The sequence below is a fragment of the Porites lutea genome, chromosome 2 (genome assembly GCF_958299795.1).
Source record: "Porites lutea chromosome 2, jaPorLute2.1, whole genome shotgun sequence".
NCBI classification, from domain to species: domain Eukaryota; kingdom Metazoa; phylum Cnidaria; class Anthozoa; order Scleractinia; family Poritidae; genus Porites; species Porites lutea.
In genome coordinates this window covers 48,663,851-48,687,807 of record NC_133202.1, presented here as the reverse complement: position 1 = coordinate 48,687,807, position 23,957 = coordinate 48,663,851, and the positions used below count along the sequence as shown (strand labels likewise).

The 23,957-nt window shown below is 39.5% G+C and overlaps 1 protein-coding gene across 1 annotated transcript; it reads left to right on the top strand.

The window, feature by feature from the left end:
• Positions 1-2,895: 2,895 nt before the first annotated feature.
• LOC140927137 (uncharacterized) lies at positions 2,896-15,864 on the top strand. The gene is made up of 3 exons (XM_073376788.1): positions 2,896-3,034; positions 3,212-3,229; positions 15,307-15,864. The coding sequence occupies exons 1-3, from the start codon at positions 2,995-2,997 to the stop codon at positions 15,792-15,794; spliced, it is 546 nt and encodes a 181-aa protein (XP_073232889.1). The 5' UTR covers positions 2,896-2,994; the 3' UTR covers positions 15,795-15,864.
• The last annotated feature ends 8,093 nt before the right edge of the window (positions 15,865-23,957 follow it).

Genomic DNA, 23,957 nt, shown 5'->3' with positions numbered 1-23,957 from the left:
AAAAACATCGACATTGACGTAATATGACGAAAATATAATTCAGTGGTGGAGTCATGAAAGTAACCAGAGAAACCATTTGAAAGAGATGTTTGTTTACTCCAACTAAACCTCCCGCAAAAAAAAGATAGCAACATTTGCCTCTTGGAGACAGCGTACCAGCACAAAGGAACGAGGAAGAAAAGTGTAAGAAAACAACTCAATTCTCAAGCCGCCATAATTCAGTGACAGCGGCAGTGTCTAAAGCACAAACCACATCGTAAGCCCTGACCGAAGTCGAAAACAGGCGACATTTCTAAACAGAGGCCCAAGCCACTGCATCTCACCTTTTTTGCTTGGACGCGCTCGTTTCACAGCCCTAATCTTTATCCGCTCTGGCGAGAACTGAACAATAGCTGACTGCTATCCCGTTAGAACCGCTCAATAAGGTTGAAGAGAAAACCGAAACCAGCGAATGTACCACTCGCGGGATCCATAAGAAGGAAATGCCGAAACTAGGGAATTGCAACCTGAAAGATAGAGTGGTGCTGTGAGGACAATATAGGAAAAGACGCGACTAGAGGGATAGCAGTCTTACGCTCCAGTAATCCGACGGGGAATTAGACTCTCTTGTAAGACTGAAATCCCGGGAGCGGATGCAGGAAAATAATAACAAGGAAAGCATTGAAAACAAATACAACCTAAGCAAAGAATACAACTAAGAAAATCCTGCAAACAAAAGGGAAAAAGTACAGAGAATACTGACCTTGAAAATGTAACAAATAAAACGTCGGTTGCAAAATGAGATACTTACCGCGAGCATAGCCCAAGAAATTGAGAAGATGGAAATAAAAACAGGAGACAGAAAGGAAGCGGTGAATGCCAATGAAGAAACAAGGGGAAAGGCGAAAGGATGAGAAGGGAAGGATTTTGACGAGCACGTTTAATGAGGTCATGATGAGACCTGTGTGTCTTGTCTCGAAGATGATAATGAATGCATGGTGTATGTGTCTCAGGCTGCGCGCAAACGGACGCAACAACTCCCAACATTGTTTTACCAACAATGTTGAGAGTTGTTGCGTACGTCTTGGCGGTGGTGTGCAAACGGATGCAACAACTCCCAACGATGTTCGGACGTGCAGTGCATCGTGGGAAGGATACAACCCATAAGTCTTTGTAAACCATGCGTAATGAGCGTGCATGGCCCCAACAATGTTGGAAGAGCTGTGCAAACGAATCTAACATTGTTGCGCTACGCTTCGGCGATCACGGAACAAAAGAAATGTTGGGAGTTGTTGGCTGAAAAGTTTGACCGCTTTCAAACTTTGCGCAACAACATCCAACAACATGCAACAGGGTGTGCAAACGGACGCAACATGTAGCATCCAACAATGTTGGGAGTTGTTGGCCAACAACGTTGCGTCCGTTTGCACGGGCCTTATATAGTCGCTTGGGCAAGACCGCTGTAAATAGCTAAAAGATCTTGTTTGACTCATTCCTACTTTTGGGGCACGCGAAGAGTTTGAAGATAGGTTTTTGATTAACTTATAGAAACATCAGTCCTACACCAATTTGTAATAATTTATGTAAAAGTCCGTCATCCCAGACTGATTCAAAAGCTTTTTATAGTCAATAAAACAAACGTATACTTTTTTACTGTGACAGTGTAGTACTTGTCTATAAGAGTTCGTATGGTTAGGAGGTGGTCTGATGTTCAATTTGTCGGTAAGAAGCCGATTTGAGACTTGTGAAGTATGTTCAGGGAAAAGACGTGTTCAAGGAGTCTTTGGTTTGAAACTGAAAAGAATAGCTAACAACTAGAAACACAAATCCCGTGGTAATTTGATGGATCATTTCTTACGCCAGATTTAAATATGGTAGTTATAAGACCGTTGAACCAATTTTTATTCACTATTCCTAAGTTGAGAACAGTATTAAAAAGTTTATGGTGAACAGGTGGCATTGTTGGTAAGCTAGCTTTATTTAATCAGTTCCTTTCTTATTTTGTCGGAGTATGCAGATTTTTTATTCCTTAATTTTCTTGCTGCCTTGCTTATTGCTTCAATATGCGTGTAACGACCTCTCAGTATGAAATAAGCGGCAAAAATCACATTTGCTCAGTCAAAACGTAACCGTCCAGAGCATTATCTACCCGCCAGATAATTAATTCATTGGAACAAGCAACATTTTCGCATCAGGTAGAAGTCGTGTGTCGCCTACCGATCCCCTTCTAGTTTAACACGCGAAATTGACAAAATTTTAATGTATCTACGTGACAGAGAGTTATCTTGCTGACAGATGATCAACAACCCGGGGCTGGGGGTACTATCTTATATAAGCCATATAGATATGTGCCGCCCCAAAGGGTATGGAAAACGGGTATACAATTTGCCCATTTTGGTCTGAAATCGGGTATGTTTTTGGAGCGAAATACGGGAATGTATGAACGTAATTATCGAAGATGCGAATTCGAAGTGCTTTTGGAGAAATTTTTTGTTTGCGCTCTAATCTGAGAAATGAGGATATAACTTCTGCCTTAAGACCAGGTCTGAAAACGATTAAGGATTTTAGAGGTCTGGTCTGAAAACTACTGGTGTGGAAAATGGCATTTTTTGGTCCGAAATAGGATCAGGACTTGGAGAACCGGGCTGCACACCCCCACCAAGAATTCCCAGGAGTACCCCCCGGATCGAAAATTACAAGACAAGAGGGCGGAAAAGCGGCCTCAAACTTTTGTCTACAGTCTCTACAGGCTCTCATCCTTTCCCTTCCTCTCCTCGCGATTTTTTCACCCTTTCCGCAAACTAGGCTACCAAACTTGACGATAAGACAAAAGCTATTGTCTTATACTAAGAGACGATTGGCTCGGGCTGACATGAAAAATGCACATGTCAAGCACACGTTTTTATTTAAAGTTTACTCTAATATTTTGTCTTATCGCCTATCGAGCCAGCGCCCTGTCGATCTTTCGGTCGTTCACTGACTTCAGCGAATATCTTACCACGATTTTAGCGAAAAATGAACTTTCTCCCGTTCACAGCTTTTGCAATTATTATAGAGTGTTTTCACATGACGTCACGGCGGCCATATTGGTGTCCCAAAACAATGAAACGGCGGCCATGTTGGTGTCCCAAACCAATCCTGTGGGAGTTAAACTCTTTTCTTATGCAAACGCGTTCTTTTGTTCCAATAAATTTGCATAGATGCTGGCCACGTGAGTGAAAACACTCTATAGTTGCAGGCATTCAAGGAGGTAAGTTCTTACGATTCTTGCATGCACGTCTTATAAACAATCCGATTTTGGCCTCGAATTTTGTAAACAGCCTTTTTGATAAAAATCTAGCTCGGATTCTCAATTTCACTGGACTTAAATTAAAAGCATTTCAATCAGTCTCTTTATAATTATATTTCCTCAACTTAATTCAGAAGCGTTCAGAGTGGTCCATAGACCTTGTCACGGTTTTCGACGCCATCTTGACGAGTAGGCAAACGCGTGAGAAATTACAGTGTTTGTATGAGAATCTAATGTCGAATAATTTCCGTAGAAGGGCTGTTCTGAAAAAAATATGATTTGTAAACTAAAGCTTCACTCCTGAGGATTCTCCTGAAAAAATATGAGGGCGTTACATGCACTAGAAGACCTAGAACCACTTTTTAAAATGTAAGAAAGTCCCGGGAAAAATACAGACATATATATGGAAAATCTAAAGCAAGCCTCTGGAGAAATTTAAGCACAGGTACGCCCCCCAATTTTTTTAGGAAAATCCTTTGCTTTGTAGCTTTAGTTTACAATCGATATTTTTTTCAGAACAGCCGTTTTACGGAAATTATTCGACATTAGATTCTCATACAAACACTGTAATTTCTCACGCGTTTGCCTACTCGTCAAGATGGCGTCGAATACCGTGAAGGCGCTTGAAATCAGTACATAATAAATTAATACATGTCGCAATGTTATATCCGATATTGGCAGCGATGACTAGAATATTTCCTTTTCCCTTGTCACGCTTCGTAATATAACTTGATGTTCGCTTTTGGAACACCTATAAAGTCAGCGCACGGATCAGCGCACGGCTCAAAAACTGAAAGAGTGAGTTTACGGCGTGAGTACTGACAGTAGTACGTAGTACGCGACCAAGCTAAGCGAAAGACTTCGTAAACGCTAAAAGCCATAGAGAGAATCCTCTGCTCGCGGGGTTACAGTATAGTAATTCTATGGGAGAGGTCGTAATAAAACCGATGTAAGATGACGTCATTGACATCAGTACAAAAGCAAAGAGCAAGAATATAGTTACAACAAAGCTAACTGGAGTAGCCGACTTGACTGAAGGCCAATAACATATTATTTATTTCAAAACGTAATTTCTCTGCTGTTACGCACAAAACATACCTTGAATCCCGGCAGATTTAAACACATCGCTCACATCGCTTTGAAACACTCGCTGACCTTACTTGTTCGAAGCGAGGCCGATAGAAAGTAGAAAATGAATCGATTATCGATCACAGAAATCGTTAACAATCATAAGTAATCGATAACAAGTAATAATCTTGGTGAGTATATGGTTCAGATATTCTGAACATGACGAAGGTATTTGGCAAACCGACTTAAGCTTAACACATTTTATTTTTTAGTTCAGCAACTACTCAAGGCGTAGTCTTTATCGCGTTCCATGTTTTTGTTTCTTTGGTTTTAATAGATCTTTACATGTCCATTCAATCGTTTGCCCTCGACTGGCTATTGCATTTCTTTTCTTGCAATCTCGCTTACATTAGAATTCAATGCGGTATATTTCACGTTCACCTACACCTATCGTCTTCGTACCAGTTGTGGCACATAAGGCCTTCACAGAGTCCCACCAGGTATCTCGGTTACCCGCAACAGTCTTCACTTCCTCCCACGATCGCCATCTCGCTTCTGCCCTTTCCTTTTCAACCGTTCTCCTCCAGGTGATTTTTTGGTCTTCCTATTAGGTCATGTCTTAGTATAATGGCTAATCACCTTCCATCTACGCTCCCGGGGGGGGAGGGGTACTCCCTATAATGGCCTATACGGGGAGGCTCCGCCCGAAAGAGGTACCTTTTTCAGGCTTCAGGTGTATGAAAGGGTAAGGATTTTACTCGTTGAAGTATATGAAAGGGTAGGGGAATCTGTCATTTGGGTCTGTAAAAGGGCCCAGAGTTTATAGCTTTATAAAGCCGGGAATGACAATGCATTTACAGCAGTTAAAAGGGATGTAAAGTTATAAACAAGGTATGTGAAAGGGGCACCATTTGTCAATAGACGGTATATGAAAGGGGTACCTTTTTTGTGAAAAATGGTATATAAAAGGGTAAGGGGTTGGACCTCGAGGCGGAGCCTCCCCGTCTAAACATTTGTTAAGTACCCCCCGGTCTACGCTGCTTCACCTCTTTACTCATTGGTTTCATGTCTGCTCTTTAAGGCAGCTCTTCAGTACTGACATGGTCCAAGAGAGTTCTCTCTTGCGTGGTCCTGCCACTGGATCTGTAGGATTCCTCGTAGACACTTGTTATAAAACACTTCCACTGCTCTGTCATCCCTCTTGTTCATTATCCATGCTTCACACCCGTACGGCAGAACTGGCACTACAGTGTGTTATACAGTCTCAGTTTAATTGTTCTTCTTAGGATGATTTTTGAGCGCCAAATCCTATTTAATCTGACAAATGCACTCCTCGCTTTTGAGAGTCTGTTTTTCAGGTCTTTCATACCACCTCTCTCTTTACAAACTGTAGCTCCCAAGTAAGTGAACTCATCCACACCTGCTATTCCTTGTCCAGCTATCATAATCAGTTCCTGGTTCTTTTGCATTAAAAATACTAATAATAATTTAATAATAATAATAATAATAATAAATAATAACTTTATTAATCTCTTCAAAAAGCTTTTCAGCTTAATGTACAATGTCGAATATCTAAAACTTAGTTTTCCAAAAATACCCTTAAAAATGCTGTTTTATTTTTACTTTAAATACATCTAAATTAGTGATAGACTGAAACTCGCCTAGGAGACTATTCCACAGCTTTTGGCCTCTGAAGGTAAACGCGCGCCGACCTGCAGCCGTCCTACAGAGTGGTATATGTAAGTGGTCCTTATTCCTAGTGTTGCAGTTGTGCACTTCAGATCTGGTTTTAAACTTCTGACAAAGATATGGAGGTGCATTAATTCTCATCACGTAAATTGTTGTCTTCTCCATGTTCAGGATTTTTAATCCTACACGTCTGGCTTCGTCATCCATTCTTACTGTTTTATCCTCAATCCGCTATTTGGTAGAGGATATTAACACTACATCATCTGCAAAGTCTAGGTCGTCTAACTTAGATGTGAATTTCCACCTAATACTATTCTCGCCATTTCCAATGGTCCTTTTCATTACCCAATCCATATCATAATAATCAAGAACAAAAAACCAGATATGTTACATCCCTGTTTGACGCCGGTTTTAATGTCAAACCACTCGCCTATTTCTTCTTGGTCTTCTACAGCACCCTTGAAGTCTTCATAGAACATTTTTACCCTTCTAATGATCTTTTCTCGGACTTTGGTATTTCTTCATGATTGCCCACATGCTTTCTCGGTGGATAGAGTCGAACATCTTTTCAAAATCTATGAAGTTCAGATAGAGTGTAATGCTTGCCTGTCGTTAACCTGCTCAATGCTGTTCCGCAGTATAAATACCTGTTCTGTCAGCCTCCTGCCTTTTCTGTGTCCTGCCTGTTGTATTTAACCTGTCATCGACTCCACTTCTTATCCTATCGATAATAATCCTGCATAGTATCTTTCCCACAATAGAGAGTAAGGTTATACCTCTCCAATTCTTACAGGGTTTGGTATTTCCTTTCGTTGCTAGTTTGATGATTAGCCCTCGCCTCCAACTCTTCTGGATCGTCACATACTGCCATATTTTCTTCAAAAACGGATACATTTTCTCTGATGAAAACTGTATGCTTTCAGTGACTCTGCTGTTATGGAGTCAATTCCAGGTGCTTTCCCATTCTGTAATCCTTTTATCGCTGCCTTGACTTCGCCTAGTGTTGGTTCGTTTACTGCTATCTCGTCTAGTGTGTCATGGGCGTCATCCTCCCGATCGTCAGTTATTGGGTTGCTGGTGCTTCATAATTAAGCAACTCCTTAAAGTGTTCAGTTCATCTTGCCTTTACTGCACTTTTACTACTGATGAGGTTTCCATTCTTGTCTAGAACCGTTGCGCTCTGTCTAGATCTTTCATTCCATAGCATCTTTGTGAGCCCGTACTGTGTCTTTATGTGTTGGCTCTTTGCAGCTTCTCCTGCTTCATCTGCAATGCTCTCCGTCCAATTCCTTCTATCTGCTTTTATACTGCTCTTAACTTCTCTCTCCTTTTCTGTATACTTCGCCCTTAGTTGTCTCTTAACCTTCCGGATCGTGTGCTGAGAATCTTTTTATTGATTTCTTCCCTTTGGTCTACAAGGTTCCATGATTCGTTACTGATCCTTGGTTTCTTCCTCTTTAGTGCGGTCTACCTAGAACGCTTTCTGCAACCTCAGTGTACGCCTTCTCCATCACTTGAAAGTCACGCTCTATTTTTTCATCTTCTTCTACTGCTAGCCCTTCATCCTCAAGCACCCGGTATCTGTTTTTCAGGGCTACACTAAATGTCTTCAAGATGTTTTCATTTTTCAGCTTGGTCTTATCGTATTTGACTCTAATTCCCTTCTTTTCCTTTGGTTGGCTCCTCAACCTCAATTTGACTGTTGTGCATACAAGATAATGGTCACTTCCGATGTCCGCAGACCTGTAAACCCTAGTGTCTTTCATTGATTCCTAAATCTTTTATTAATTAATACGTGATCTATCTGATATCCTGGTTATCCTATTTGGCGATATCCATGTTGAATTGTCTATATTCCTATGAGGGAGGAGTGTTCCTGTGACGACTAGCTCATTCATATCGCAAAATTGGCACAACCGTTCGCTGTCCCAGCCCATGCTTGCCCATTTCTTTATCATAATCCCAGTTTTCTTCTCCGACCTTAGCGTTAATGTCTCTATTGTCTAAATGCAGTCTTATGTAGAATTCCTCTTTCACTTGCTCGTTCGCCTCTTCTGTAGGTGCATAGATGTGCACAATCGTTAGCTTGATTGTGTTTGGAGTAGAACCGGGCCTGAATTATCATTTCACCATCAGGGCTCTTGCGGCACTTCTTGACATCAGTATACCTACTCCTTCTCAATGATTGCCGTCATCTCTTCCGGAGTAAATGATGGTTTCAGTCCTTCTGTCAGTTGCATTTTTCCTTGCTCTGTCCAGTGTGTTTCGCTGATACCCATGACGTCTTTGTTTCTACTGGTCATTTCTCTAGCTACCTGCGCAATACTACCACTTCTGTACAGTGTGCGTATATTCCAGTTTTCGATCCTCGTGATGTTTCGGGGATGAACCAGTGACCTATTCAGCTTGGTGGCGTCCTGTTGGCTTTTGCCTTCACGCATCATAGAGTTACTCCTGTTGTGAGGACCGGCAACAGCGTTACCTTGATAATGTGAATTTTCTCTTCGTCTGGTTTTTGTAATAACAGGGATTTACGGGAGAGGGTTATCAGCCGTCAGCCCAACCCCCAACCTGAAGGACCAGGGGACCACACTAGTCCAGTCTCTATCCCTCGACTTGTTTGGCATGGGTGGCCCTAACAGGAGTCGAAGACTCCAGCTGACATACCACTCCACCACAGTAAGGTGCATAGTGCTCCCTTTCGACGTGGTAAATGCGGTATATATGTTGTGGTTCAAGTTTCTCCTTAGTTGAATTTAAACCAAGGATAAAACTGAACCACAACATAGACAAAAAGAATAAAAGTAAAACTTTTTAAGCTGTCATATCTGAATTAATCAAATTTCGCACTAACCCTGGGTTATCTTAACTCTGCTTCTTTTCATTTGTATATTTTACCAGTGAATTTTTCACCTCACACGGGAGGAGATTTACTCAATTTTATTTAATTTTACCGCGCTAGCTTTTCGCCAATGGGCAAATGGTAGTTGGCTAACTGACAAATCAGAGCGCGCGCTTTACTTTTGTTATGTTATAAATCCAACTTCATAAAGTTTCCTCCGTTTTCAACGTTTGTTGTAATTATAAAGTAATGGCGAAAAATTATGCATTTTTGGTACAACCAAACAAACCGAAGCGGGAAGATTTCTCTTGCTATAACAAGACATACCATGGGTGCCAAATTACTCCTTAATTCTAGCGCCAATATTTTAGCGTTAATTTCTAATTTGGCATGTGAATCACGAAATTGTCATGGCAACATTCCGTATGTCTCGGTGCCAATACGACGCCAAAGTTGTAAAATCCACTTGTGAAGTTTGGGGGCACTCAGTATGAACTCCAAACGTGCTCCTCGTGCTTCTATAACTCGACTTATGCATTGCTTAAAGCATTAACCAATTCTCAAATACTTACACAGTATTCAAACAAAAAAAGCCGGGTTTTTTTAGGTTTTATATAGCGTGCAAGGGCAACACGCAAAGGGGAGAGGAGGCAAAACAGTGTCAGACCATTGATTTTATTTGCCTTTGTTTTTATCCTGACCTATAATATAATAGAGTATAGTAGCTAAAATCCAGTATGTAGTAATCAAGCATTTTATGTCATTTGTGGACGTTTACGTAAATATAGACTGTTAATGTTGCCTAGCAATGGCCAGCTGGTTTGCCTCCGGCCAGTTGGGATTCTTAACCCTGTTAAGTTCAATTTGAAGTATTTAGTGTTTCAGGCATTTGCTTGGCCCCACTAGCACTCATGCTATTTTAATGCTGCCGGGGGTAAATAACGGAATTATTTTATTTTATTTTACTTCATTGAAGATTTTTGTTTTATGGAGTGCCTTTCTCTGTTTTTAAAATGTATTACAGGTTTGATTTATTTAGTATTGTAGGTAACCTCTCTCTCTAAAGTGCCTCTGAAATTCTTCCTCCTTTTAAAAAACGTTCTTCAGATGAATTTGTTCTGACTTACACTGCAGGCAGAGATTTTTTTCTGTTGCTTCTGGCATGACTAATCATTTACTAAGTCGTTTGCGTGACTTGTCGAGTTCACTCAGGGCGTAAACAAACCGACTGCGCGTCTGGCACGCCACGTGAACGATCAGGCGTTTTTTTTTCCCTCGTCTCCCGAACAAAAAGCGAAGGACACCTGGGCTGAGTTGCTCAAAGCATGGTTAGCCTTAACCATTGGTTAAGCAGTATCAAAACCAATACGTTGTCAAGGTATTAAACACTGGTTAACGCTAACCATGCTTCGAGCAAATGGGCCCTGATCGCAGGTTACGTGAACGACCTCGTAAAGATTAAAAGCCATGCAAGAAAGAAACCTCTACACGCATAGTAGTTCTGAGTTCCGGCATTATGGGTGGCAAGTTGAGAAGTGTGTAAACTGAAATGTTTAAGAAAATATGAAATTTGCACCTTCGAAACCTCTGAAAAGTAACTCTGCACGTGGCGGAGGGTTAGGGTTAATTAACCAAGCAGGTTTCTGAAGTGTAATATATAGATTTAGCCAGGGCTAAAAGCGAAGCTCTGGTTAATAATACGTGTAAACAAAAAAAAATTAAATTGTGTAATGCTAAACGGGGACGACAATGAAAATGGCTTCAAGACTAATAGATCTAATAAGCAAAAAAACAAATTGCGCGTGCAGCACACTTTTTCTTCTAATTAGCAAAAAACAAATTTGCACGTGCAGCACGCTTTTTGTCTTTCCCTTGCCGTTGTTTGTACGACTACGACGCTGTTTTGTACGACTAAAACGTCAAACTTTCTAGTTACACATTATTTTTAAGGAGGAGGAATTGTCGTATGTGCTTACCCAATATTTTGTTTCCTGTGTTTATGTTCGCTTTTATTTTTCACTGCCGCTCATCTTCACCTTGCTGACCGCTAGCATTTCTCATTTTCTTACCGCCGCTTTGAATGTCCCTGTTTTTCTTCCTACGAAATTCGTCTCCTTTTTTTTCAATAACTCGCTCTAGCTCTTTCTCAGTTATCCACGTTAGTGTAAACATGAAAAATAACGCCGAAAAAGACACGACTTTATTGTTGTTTTTTTCTTTCTAAAAGTCCGAACGGCCATGTGATTTCCTTCCAAATAAAACCTTGAGTTGCATTTGGGTTGCCATACCTGTTGATTGAGTTATTGTACATTGGTATGCCTGTGGTGCGGACGGACGGTCGGGCGGGCAGGCGGTCGGTCGGTGTACGGTCACGTGATTACCAAATTTTCTCGGATGGGCTAGATTGCCACATTTCCTTAGCTATGGAACAGCAAGTGGTAACGTTGCGAGTATGCGCGAGCTGCTGGACGGAAGTTTGTTGTGGTATTGGATCGCAGCGAATGCAGAAAAGAAAAATGGCGCCTCTTTTAAAAATTACCATCGTCGACCATCGTCTTAGTCATCTGTTCTATCTTGGTGGAGTGCAGATAAGACAAAGTCTTTTTTGTAATATGCGAGATTGTGTAACCGAGTACAAAATGTCCGACGCTTAAGATTTGAATAAACGCTGTCAAAAAAAAACATTCTAAATGCTAGTCTGTTTATATGGTCATAATTGCAGTTCTTGCGACAATCTCCTTGCAATAATACGATTTCACGTCAGTTATGGTTCAGGAACGCCCTGTTGTTCAGAGATGTGCAACCTTAGTGCAGTGATTCTGCCAGTGATTACTTTTCAGAGATGCCCTATCATAACCACCAGACGTCTGCGACGCAAGCTAGGCTAAGATTCTATTCACACGGGTCAAGACAAATTTTCGAACGGACACTGAAAAACTCGCGCGGATCCACCGTTCGTTTACACGGGGCGCGCGGAACCTTGCAAGTTTTTGTGGCAGAGTCCAGACCAGGTGCAGTGCCCTTATTCTGCGTCTGATAAAATTTCAAAGATATCCCACACAAGGCTATGAAATCGTATGTTTCCATTTTTGACTAGATGATATACAACTAAAGACCCAAACTGTAGAAATGACATCTATTAAATGTATGTGATGCCTTAACTTATTCGGGGGTGTAGGCAGAATGTTGTAATATGGAGGCTCTAGAATCCAAGATGCCCCTTATACTTCTAAAATAAAGAATTAGATGAGCCAAAACAGGAGTGTGTTACAAGATGTTTCATATTACAGATGTGTTTTACTGAGGTAATCCTAACCATGAAAAATCCTTCCCTTTACTCCCCACACTTCTACATACTAGAAAATTGCAAATATGCATACAACAGTGAAAATACTTAAAATAGTAAAGATCAAAGTCATATCTAAAACTGCATTTTCTCCCTGAGATATTGAAGTGAATTTTCTGCGTCTATGCTTGCACTCATTTTTGCTTTTCATAAATTTTGTTGTTGGTATGTTCTACTGCACATGTGTTAATTATTTTAATTAACATATAGCTAATAAGGCTTAGCTCCCTTGACTAGCCCATATCTATTTGGAGCCAAGTTCTTATGATTTGAAGATTAAAAAATTGAAAATGAGAGAAAATTAGCTCTAACTTTTCCTTTCATTTAATTTCAACATGAAGAATACTTAAGGATCTTAAAGCCTGATATTTATAAAGTCTGAGTTTATGGTAGCTTCAAGTGAGCCAATGTATGACTCGATAAAATTAAAGCTTGTCTGTGTGTCTTCTAGGGCTCCAAGGCTATTTGATGCAGTTCAGTATGGAGTGACAGACCCTTCACTTTCTGCAGACAGCATAGGGTTAAATGAAAAACAGATAGTCGCCATTTTGTACCAGCTCTGCTATGGCTTGAGTGAAAAGTGCAACTGGTTTGAATGTGACGATGCACTCATCCTCAATGACTATCACCTGAATCAACAAGGTTTTGTGCTGAGCATCTCATAGGGAGCTCCTGCAACAGGCAAAAGGCAAATGAAATTTTCCATAATTTGTCTTCTTGCAACACCAGGAGCATCAATTGCAACTTGTGCAGCCTATGATAGATGACTATATACACTACTACTGTGTATACACAGCCAAACTGACATTGGCAAGCTAAGTGCTCCTAAATTAATGTGCACAAACACTGAATATATGAGACCCAGAGTACCAAAAGAATTATTCTATCGGAGAGTGAAAAGTTACCCCTATGGCATTTTGTTGTTGCCCACAACTAGCGATACCCCTTTACATATTCAGGACTTCTAAAGTGTGATGGATATACGAATTTATATTCAAGAAGGAAAGAAATCTTTGGGATAGAAAAGGAATGATAACATTTATGATTTTTGTAAGCGTACAAATACATTGTATGTGATGGAGCTAATTCTTATGTGGATGCCAATGCAAGGAATCAAATGCAGGGATTTTATGTCCAGTGTAGTCTGTGCTTCAAACAGGAATGGCAGTCCAGCAAGTGCAAGGCTGAACAAGGGAAAGAATTGTTTTGCGCTTGAACATGTGCTAGTGTCAAAGTGGGAGTAATATCGTAATGGTCATATGAAAATGCATTAAATCACACTTATCATATTTTATAGTAGGGCAGGGAAAAGAATGCACATATGTGTATTTTCATATTTTATATTGATTTCAGTTATACTTCAAGACATTATGTAAACATTTTAAGCATAACATTAAAATTCTTTTAGGCGCCAATTTTATATGTATAAACAAATCATCATAGAATAAATAATTATTATCAGAATAAAATCGTCTTCCAAAATGGTGAGGATTCTTGTCAACAAATCTGAGAGCTTACAGTGCATGATTATTAAAACGCAAATTCATCAGTGTTCCCCCCTTAGATGCAAAATCAAACATTCAAGAATGAAAGAGTGTTCCGAAACAATGCTCTTACAAATAAGTTTTGTTGGGATATACTTTTACATGTTCACGAAAAATCTGAAAACAAGGTGAAAAGGATAAGAAAAATTTGTCTATCTTAAACGAAATTTTAGCAAACAATATTTCACAATCCACCGCTCCGATCTCTTAATCTCCGAGAATAAGTAATCGCCAGAGAGCACCAATGTAAACCAGAAAAGCAAATTTTCGAAAATGGAAGGAAACATCCGACTACGGCCTTACTTGTAAGAGTAGGAAATTTGCTTGTTGATTTCATGCCACTAAATGGTATCAAAATACTCGAACTTCCCCCCTTTGAATTAACCACTAAAAGTAAAAATACGGAGTGACCGAAAGAGAAGTTTAACCTGTTTAGTCGCTTGTGTGGGATATATACATGGATCTCGCTGTACGGTCAGGGTCAGATACTACAACAATACGGGGGTCACATAAATTACGTTGAATTCAGGCTGCTAAAATTTTAAGACATAACATTCGATGATGCTGCTCCACATTTCACAAAGTAAATCAAGAGGTATATCTTACCTAAATGCCAGGCAGCTCTGCAGATCATAGACTATGACCCAGAAATCCGTGACCGCTTGAATGTCAACAAATCAACATATCACAACAAACGACCTCGTGAACGCTTTATCTGCTTCATCAGAGGAGCCAAATGGATGAAAATTAACCAGCTAAATGGTCCTTCTCCCATACATGACACTTCAACATGGCTTAGCCAAAGTATCCAATCTATAAGACATATCTGTTGTTGATTGGGTACGCAAAAAAATCTCCCTTGAAAGTGCTTCAGAACGGCTTTCGGCCATTATGATTTCCGGTCAACAAGTGCTTCCGTGCAAGCTTGACGCATGCGCAAACGTTACTACTTGCTGTTTAGCTATGGGGCTCTGCCCACGCGCGGCGCGGCGAAAACCAGTTGAGACACTTCTGACGTATAATGAATCCTTGGCCTTTATTTCCCCTGTTGAAATGGTTCAAGCCTGCAAACTACTAAACGCGGCAGATGTTTCGTTCGTTTGTTTCACTCGTGTTATTCTTCGTTGTTTTTTTTTTCCGCTGCTGTACAGTAGCCCCTTCCCCTGAAAAAACATCGAGGACCCCGCTTTTGTTTAAGGGGAGTGCTCTGGGCTGCTCCTACACACAGGCTGTCTGTTTTAGTAATGACCGGAAACAGCACTTGCTATCTTGTCATCTGCCGTTCGAGCTGCGAGAAAATCTCCTGATGAGTGTAGTGTGTTTTAATATTAATTAAAGACGACTTCTTTCGGCAAAACCCTCAATTAACTTCCAAAAGTAATACACAGACCTTATCACGGTTTGAAAGCCATCTTTTCGCTTCTCAAGCGCCCGTTTCGTGCACGGCGCTACATAGCTACATTTCAAGAATTTCTTGCTCGTAGGTACTGAGCAACTGATTTTGAAGCTGTAATTTAAAAATTTATTTGCTATTTTTTTCTCTTTTTAGCTCTGGCCTTGAAATGCTACCAGTGCATACCAGACCTGACGAATATTGCTCAGAAAAGTAACAGCGTGAGCGTTTGTGCTAATCCCAGTAAAACTATCGATTGCAGTCAAGATCCATTAATTGGAAAAATAGCTGATTCCTGTTACACAGCCCGTTTAACAGCCAGTATCAATCCCGCATCATTAAACGCGTCACTTCCCAAAAGCGACATCGAAGTCTATGTCCTCAACTGTTCCGTAATGTCAATGTGTAGCACGCTTAAGACACAAACTTGCCAATACGTGCAGACAGCCTTACAAGGTATTCCTATGTTGCAACTAAAAAGTTGTGACGTCACATGCTGCGAGGGAGACCTCTGCAATGATCCATCCCCATCATCAACTGTGCCGAGCAGTGTTCCACCAGCAACAGCTCTGTTTGGAATTCTGGTTTTGATGGCTTTCACTGTCGTGAACGTCCAGAGCAGTGGGCATTGTCTTATGGAATAGAGAGAGAGACAGCACTTTCTTTTGTTTTTTTTTTATTTTTGTGGGGTAGACGAAAACTAAAAGATTCGAACAACTTTTTGCAATTTAAAGAATCGTGCAAATTACTAGACTCAGCTTATGCCAAACAGTTTTTGTCCATTAGTCCAACCGCGTTTTATCTCCTACCACTGTGTCTTACCCCTTTACTTCGATGTCATGTCAATTCTCTTTTCTAACGCAACAGAACAGTCGAGCGTATTTTCACCATCGGGGTCGCTGTATTCTCAGAGAATCAGTTCCCATGATTTAGAACAAGATGAGTTGTATAGTATTTGGGTTTTAAAGGATTTATAGTTTTAGAGTTTTTGTTGTAGAAGTTTCCACTTAAAAAATAAATTTTGTTTGCATGAAATGGCACAAGTTTGCTGCTCTTTTCCGTTTTTCCCCGGGAGTTGGTACTGCCCTATAAGGGATCTTAAGGTGGCTCGACTGGATTTTTTGGGGTTGATACCTCCCCAGTTTGAGCATTAACTACGTCGGCATGAGTAAAGATATGGAAAAAAGGTTACCACAGCTGTATTATATAAAGATGAAAATTTCTTATGATCTGGGTTTTATTGCAATCGGAGTCGCCATGACAACGTAATGACGCCATTACGTTTTTCATTTATCTTTGTGTTTCTCTGTACCAGGAGTTTTTTGAAGAAATCGCGTAAGGGAGTATATACCTGCTATAATTGCCTCCATTATGGCAAAGTTTGAACAATTTCTATGAGAGCGTTTTCGAAATATTTTGAAATGCAGTTTAAGAATCATAAAAACAGGGAAATAGCATGCTAGCCACACAATTCGCTGATATTTTAAGAAAATGATAAGCTTTGGGAACGCGGCTTCATCTCATAGTGGTTTGATTCCATTAAAAACTGCATACAAAAAAAGAGGGGAATTGCTCTGAGCGATCGCGAGTAACAAGAATTTTATTAATTTGCATTTAGCTGCTTTTGATGCAGTTTTTGGACGTAATTTGGTCCATGCCTAAAAATTTCGCATTTTTCCAAAAACCGCTCGATATATTTTTTTATAAATTCAACAATCCCGAGATCAATCGTCAAGAAATATTCCCTGCAAGTTTCAAGAACATTGAAAACAGGGAAGGCTTTAAAATAGGGCCTCAAATATAGCCAATTTTTCCTCCAGATTTTGTGTTTACAAGTGAGCGTCCTCATTATTCACTGGCATTGTTTTCAAGTTTCATATGCACGTGCACAACTAGCAAAAGATCTAAATTTGCATCAAAAAGAACTCTCGATTCCTTTCCGAAGAAATATCCCGAATATGCAAATAATTGGCTTGTCGTCACAGATAGAAATGAGAGCCGAAAGTGAACGTCACGGCTCATCGTGTAGAATGCAATACTTTATTATCTTACTCGGGTTGTAACATCACAGAAAGTCTCAAAAGAGTTGCTCTGATGTTATAATGTATCACTAAACTCTTTACCCGGTAATTAGCATATCCCGGAGATTTAACCGAGGGTCCTTTTTGATGCAAATTCTATCTTTTTACTAAATGTGCACGTGTATATGAAACTTGAAAACAATGCCAGTGAATAATGAGGACGCTCACTTGTAAACACAAAATCTGGAGGAAAAATTGGCTATATTTGAGGCCCTATTTTAAAGCCTTCCCTGTTTTCAATGTTCTTGAAACTTGCAGGGAATATTTCTTGACGATTGATCTCGGGATTGTCGAATTTATAAAAAAATGTATCGAGCGGTTTTTGGAAAAATGCGAAATTTTTAGGCATGGACCAAATTACGTCCAAAAACTGTATCAAAAGCAGCTAAATACAAATTAATAACATTCTTGTTACTCGCGATCGCTCAGAGCAATTCCCCTCTTTTTTTGTATGCAGTTTTTAATGGAATCAAACCACTATGAGATGAAGCGGCATTCCCAAAGCTTATCATTTTCTTAGAATATCAGCGAATTGTGTGGCTAGCATGCTATTTCACTGTTTTTATGATTCTTAAAACTGCATTTCAAAATATTTTGAAAACGCTCTCATAGAATTTCTTCAAACTTTGCCGTAATGGAGGCAATTATGGCAGGTACATACTCCCTTACGCGATTTCTTCAAAAAACTCCTGGTACAGAGAAACGCAAAGATAAATGAAAAACGTAATTGCGTCATTACGTTGCCATGGCGACTCCGATTGCAATAAAACCCAGATCATAAGAAATTTTCATCTTTATATAATACAGCTGTGGTAACCTTTTTTCCATATCTTTACTCATGTCGACGTAGTTAATGCTCAAACTGGGGAGGTATCAACCCCAAAAAATCCAGTCGAGCCACCTTAAGCAACGAGGACGACGATGGCAAGGACTTGGAATTGTAAAAAAGCAATATTTTGAGATTACGAAGGGACTATTAGAAAAGTCATGGAGTGCAGGCGAAGTAAAAAATATATATTAGTGTAAGGGAGAATTAAATGAAAAAAATTATTTATGCCAAGTCACCCTAAAAAATATTCATGCACTGGTCTAGAAAAACCATACAAGGGAAGTGTTAAATGAAATGTCACCCTTGCTATTTAAGTTACACATAACACATCTTTACTGTCGAAAGGAAAAAGAAAAATTTGAAAAAATAAATTCCTAGCTGCGCAAAAACCCGGAAAAAAGTTTTGTGAAAAAAATGTCACGTGAACAATTTTTTTGGTTTGCTTATTAGTGTTTTTGAGTCAAAAAAACAAAAATCTAAACTGATACGAGTTTGGCCAACTATAAAGGGTTTGTGTCACCGGAAAATCAGCTTATTTGGCAAAAAACTGTGAAAAAAAAATATCAGAGGGATCGTTTTTTAAGGAAAAGTATGGTCCCGGGGGTGCAATCAAATTTCTTTGAAGTCCAATAACTCGGGTTTTACGTGTCGTAGCCAGAAACGGTTTTCGCTGTTTTACTCCTCTTCTAAAGCTCTTTCAAATGATGTAAGTTTTACTTGTGGGATAAAACTCAGGTTGGCAAAGCGAGCCAACCCAGCACTTGTAATCAGCCCCATAGAGTGGTTTAGTTGAAACTAAAGGTTCTTCGCTAGGCTGCAATATTGTTGCTGCAGTTCATTTTTGCGCCTCGTGGTTTCATCGTTCATGTCCAGTTCATCCTTGAGACTGTTTAACTAAACGAGGTTGAGAGACTCATGAGCTATTAATTACTAAGAGATGGGCCGCGAGCCGCTTTTTGTAGAAAAAAACCTGAAAGAAATGAAAAAAGACAAACGCAACAAAAAACATTTCTGCCTTCCTCACCACTCTCGCGTGACAATGGATGCTTGTATGTACTCGCGAGCCGCAATCGGCTTGTTGAAGAAAATTATGAATTATCTGCCTCTTAAACAAAGATTACTTTATTATATTACTTTGATCTGTGGCCAGTAATTAATTATGCAAGTGTCCTCTGGACAAATTGTGATAAAGAAAGTCTTGAGAGAGTCCTGAAGCTCCAGAAACGAGCAGCGAAAGTGATCATGAATGCCCACCCTCAAGTACCATCAGCTCCCTTGTTTAATCGGCTGAAATGGTTGCCTTTTTATAAAGAGGCCTTAATATCTAAATGTCTCATTGCTTATAAGTGACGTCCATGTTTATCTAAACAATCTACTTAAATTAAACAGTAACATCCACAGCAGACAAACCAAATACAGTAATTTTAACCTAACGTCTCCGAGATATAATCGCGAAACAGAAGGAGGAAGAACTTTTACCATCACAACTTGCAAAAGCATGGAACAGTTTACCTTTGCCTTTAAGAGTTAAGACAAAGAGACTCAGTGGATTCTTTCCAAAAAGCATTGTGGAATGAGTTTTTCACACAACAGCAGACTCTTGATTATTTTTCTTTTTAAGTTGCTCGTCAAGTTGTGACTAGATTATAATGCTAAATTTTATATTTTTTAGATTTTAGTAGAATCTACAGTATCTAGATCATTTAGCTGTTAACTTGTATTTTTATAGCTTAGTATTATGTACTTAGTTGTTTAATATCTAATTTATTATTTTATTATTTCAGTATTTATTTATTATTCAAGAGGGCCACAAGTTTATTAGCTCCGGCTATTTCGTGTTTACCCTCATAAAATAAAGTCTTTACTTACTTACTTACGATATGTACAATGAGTGAAACCTGTATTAAGCGGGACACCCTTGGAGAAACGCTCTACTGTCACGGTGTCCGCCTAATTCAGGTTTCCATTGAGAACGTCATATGAGGCCTAGGCCGGGCAGGGGTATTCCAATAAATTTCTTGTAGGTGTGTACCACCGCCCAGGGTCTTAAACCCGTTTTTTAAGGAAAACCTACGAAAACTAATACCCTATGTGAGGCCCAAACCTGAAAAATGAGACCCGATTCAAGGGGAAAAAACAAAAGTTTAATGGAAACACACAAATCCTCTTAACATCACTTTGATACACTAAAGTACAGCAGTCTCTTGTAGCTGGGCATTTACGCACTTGAATTTTAGGTTTGCATCGTGGCTGTATTTAAGTGGACCAATTAATCAAATACTTTTAAAAAACGTAGATTGTACCCTAATTTCAGGAGACTAAAATGAACGGTTTTATGAAGGCTGCGAGTAGGCATTGCATGGTGCCTTCTTTTCTTGTAAGCGTTGAACTGACCAAAGAAATTAAGTAGGGCCATTTATATGAGGAAAAAATAAGACGAATCTTACATAGGAAGCGTCTTAAGGTGACTCGACCCAGTTTTTTTTAGGGGGTACCATCCTACTTTGAAGCTCTATGGTATCCCCACCTTTACTTTTATCGTAAGTCTAACACATAGAATGGATAACATATAGATCAATCTACAATATAACATAAAATTTTTGGCGATCGGAGTAAATGTCACGTGGTTATAATGCCACGCCCCTATGAGGTCTGAGTCGAAAATCTGCTGTTGCCGGCATTTTTTCGTGAAAATCTCTCGGCTACACATAGTGTGCATTAGTGCCTTGCGCTGAACAGAGTTTCACCAAAATCGCAAAGACCCAATTCGAGAAATTTAGCGGTTTTCAAATTTAGGTCATAATTTATGCGAAAATGATAAGCAAACTTTACACGGATTATATCTAATAAACTATGAGATTCATCTCTGTATTTTGGGCATCCTTATAACAGATGGGTCCTTGCAAGTGAGCAAAACGCTTCAGGGCCTTGTAAATGCGCGCAATTTCAGCAAAGCAAACATATAGAAATTATAGTTTTCGCTATTTGTTGACGTTTGTCAGCGTTTAAGAGTCAATCTCACCAAAAAAGCATTTTCTTAAAAATTCGTAGTTTTTTTTCCTTCAAATTTTTTCAGGGCCACAATTGATTAACTAACTACCCGGACTCTGAATTTCATGGTCATTGAAAAACTGTGACATTACCTTCTACAAGCCCAAACTTGAGTAAACATTGAAGATTTTTAGCGTTTTGGTTGAGTTTGTGCTTTGGGAGTTGTCTATTGTTTCTAGTCTGTCATGATACAGCATTTTTGTTCAGCACGCGTGCAATGACCACGCTTGGGTGACTTCCGAATGCTCACCGAGATATGATAATTTAGTATAAGAAAATAGAAGGGATTCCCGTCACGAGTTGGTTTAATTATTGGCTTGCATTAAACCTATAAAAAAATGATATTTTTTTAATAGTAAGTAGATTTAGTGTGTAGCACTTCTTGTTTTTTTTTTTGCCAAGGCACAAGAAGCACGAGAATTATCACGCGATGGCCTGTCTCACTGTACCAAAATTATCATATTCGGAAGTCAGCCAAGCGCGGTCATTGCACGCGTGCTGAACAAGAATGCTGTATCATGACAGACTAGAAACAATAGACAACTCCGAGGGTCTCAATGGGGTTAACCGATAGGCCTAAAACGGCCAAAAATTTAGTCGATAGCCGTAAAAATTGAAAAATTTTAACCGTTAGCCGTAAATAGGGTAAAAAAAAGTTAACCGTAAAAGAAATTGTTACCTAGATTTGCTACTTTTAAGGAAGGTGCTAATATAACTTACTTATGGTTGCGTTTTTTACTTCCCGGCTAGTGTGACTCCGTACGCACGTTAGGCGAAGCGCCTTTTAGGTGTTAACCAAGACCTAGGCACACACTAGAGCTAGAAATTGATCATCCTTCTGAGACTAGCCTGTGTACAGTCGCGCCCTCCCCACAGACACCCTTTCTCTGATTTTTCTGCGGGGGAGGGGGCAGCTGTACACTGGCTATCTGGAGCGGATAATCCTGTCTTCAAAAGTCAGGCGGATTGTTCATTCAAAATTAAAACTATTCCATTTTCAGATTAAGACGTATTACCTATCTGACGCGAATCAACAAACGGATAACCCGTCTCACACGAATAATCCTTCTCTAGTGTGAAAACGGCCATTTCTGCTATAATGAATGTCGCGCCCCGGCCTTGAGTTAGGCGTTTGAGTGTCTGCTTTTGCTTTTTCACGAAGATTATTTTTAAATTATCTATTGACATTTCTATGTGTCAGGAGCCCCTGTATGTGTAAAATAATGTGTTAGAAGTGGAATACTTTTTAAAAAGTATGATATATAAAATGTTAAAATTTTTCAAAAAAATAGCTTATTTCATCTCGAGATGATCCGAAGACCTTTATCTTGATTTAAAGATACAAAAAAAACGGGTTAATTAATATTTAACTTTTTGAAACAAAAGAAGTTAATTTTTAACTTTTTCGTTAACCGTAACTGAAAAAAATTAACCGATAGCCGTAAAAGAGCCAAAATTTTAGCCGATAACCGTAAAAGCCACCACCCCATTGGGACCCTCAACTCCCAAAGCACAAACTCAGCCAAAACGCTAAAAATCTTCAATGTTTACTCAAGTTTGGGCTTATAGAAGATAATGTCACAGTTTTTCAATGACCATGAAATTCAGAGTCCGGGTAGTTAGTTAATCAATTGTGGCCCTGAAAAAATCTGAAGGAAAAAAAACTACGAATTTTTAAGAAAATGCTTTTTTGGTGAGATTGACTCTTAAACGCTGACAAACGTCAACAAATAGCGAAAACTATAATTTCTATATGTTTGCTTTGCTCGAAATCGCGCGCATTTACAAGGCCCTGAAGCGTTTTGCTGACTTGAAAGGACCCATCTGTTATAAGGATGCCCAAAATACAGAGATGAATCTCATAGTTTATTAGATATAATCCGTGTAAAGTTTGCTTATCATTTTCGCATAAATTATGACCTAAATTTGGAAACCGCTAAATTTTTCGAATTGGGTCTTTGCGATTTTGGTGAAACTCTGTTCAGCACAAGGCACTAATGCGCATTATGTGTAGCCGAGAGATTTTCACGAAAAAATGCCGGCAACAGCAGATTTTCGACTCAGACCTCAAAGGGGCGTGGCATTATAACCACGTGACATTTACTCCGATCGCCAAAAATTTTATGTTATATTGTAGATTGATCTATATGTTATCCATTCTATGTGTTAGACTTACGATAAAAGTAAAGGTGGGGATACCATAGAGCTTCAAAGTAGGATGGTACCCCCTAAAAAAAACTGGGTCGAGTCACCTTAAATGGAAAGACTCGAACTTTCCGTATAAAACGGCACATTTCGTCTAAAATAAGACGCGACTTAAGACGCGTCTTATTTTAGAGCAACCCTTAACACCTGCTCTCAGATAAGACGCGTCTTAGCTAAGACGAGAAAAACTTCGTATAAATGACCTTCGCGTCTTAGCTAAGACGAGAAAAACTTCGTATAAATGACCTTCGCGTCTTACATAAGACGCGAACACATAGGGGGCATGCGTAAAATTTTGGCGCGCCACGTTGGATTGCTGTTGCTACAGGCAACATTTACATGAAAACGAGTAAAGAACAGAAGTAAGACGCGAACCGTTTATACGAGCTGTTCTCGTCTTAGATAAGACATGCTCGTATATATTGTACAGTTCGCGTCTTATTTAAGACGCGTCTTATTTTTCCTCAAATGGCGCTAGTGAGAAGCGCACAAATTCCATAATACTCGACATAATTAGTTGTTTGATAAAAATACAACATTTTTTAAGCAGTAGTTAAACAGTAATCGGGAACCATTTGATTGATCATAGCTCGAGAACGTCTTTCAAAACGCTCACATTTTGCACCTAGAGAGAGCGGTCT

What these genes read in the sequence shown, in the direction of transcription:
- LOC140927137 (XM_073376788.1), top strand. Translation starts at nt 2,995, where the DNA reads ATGAACTTTCTCCCGTTCACAGCTTTTGCAATTATTATAG.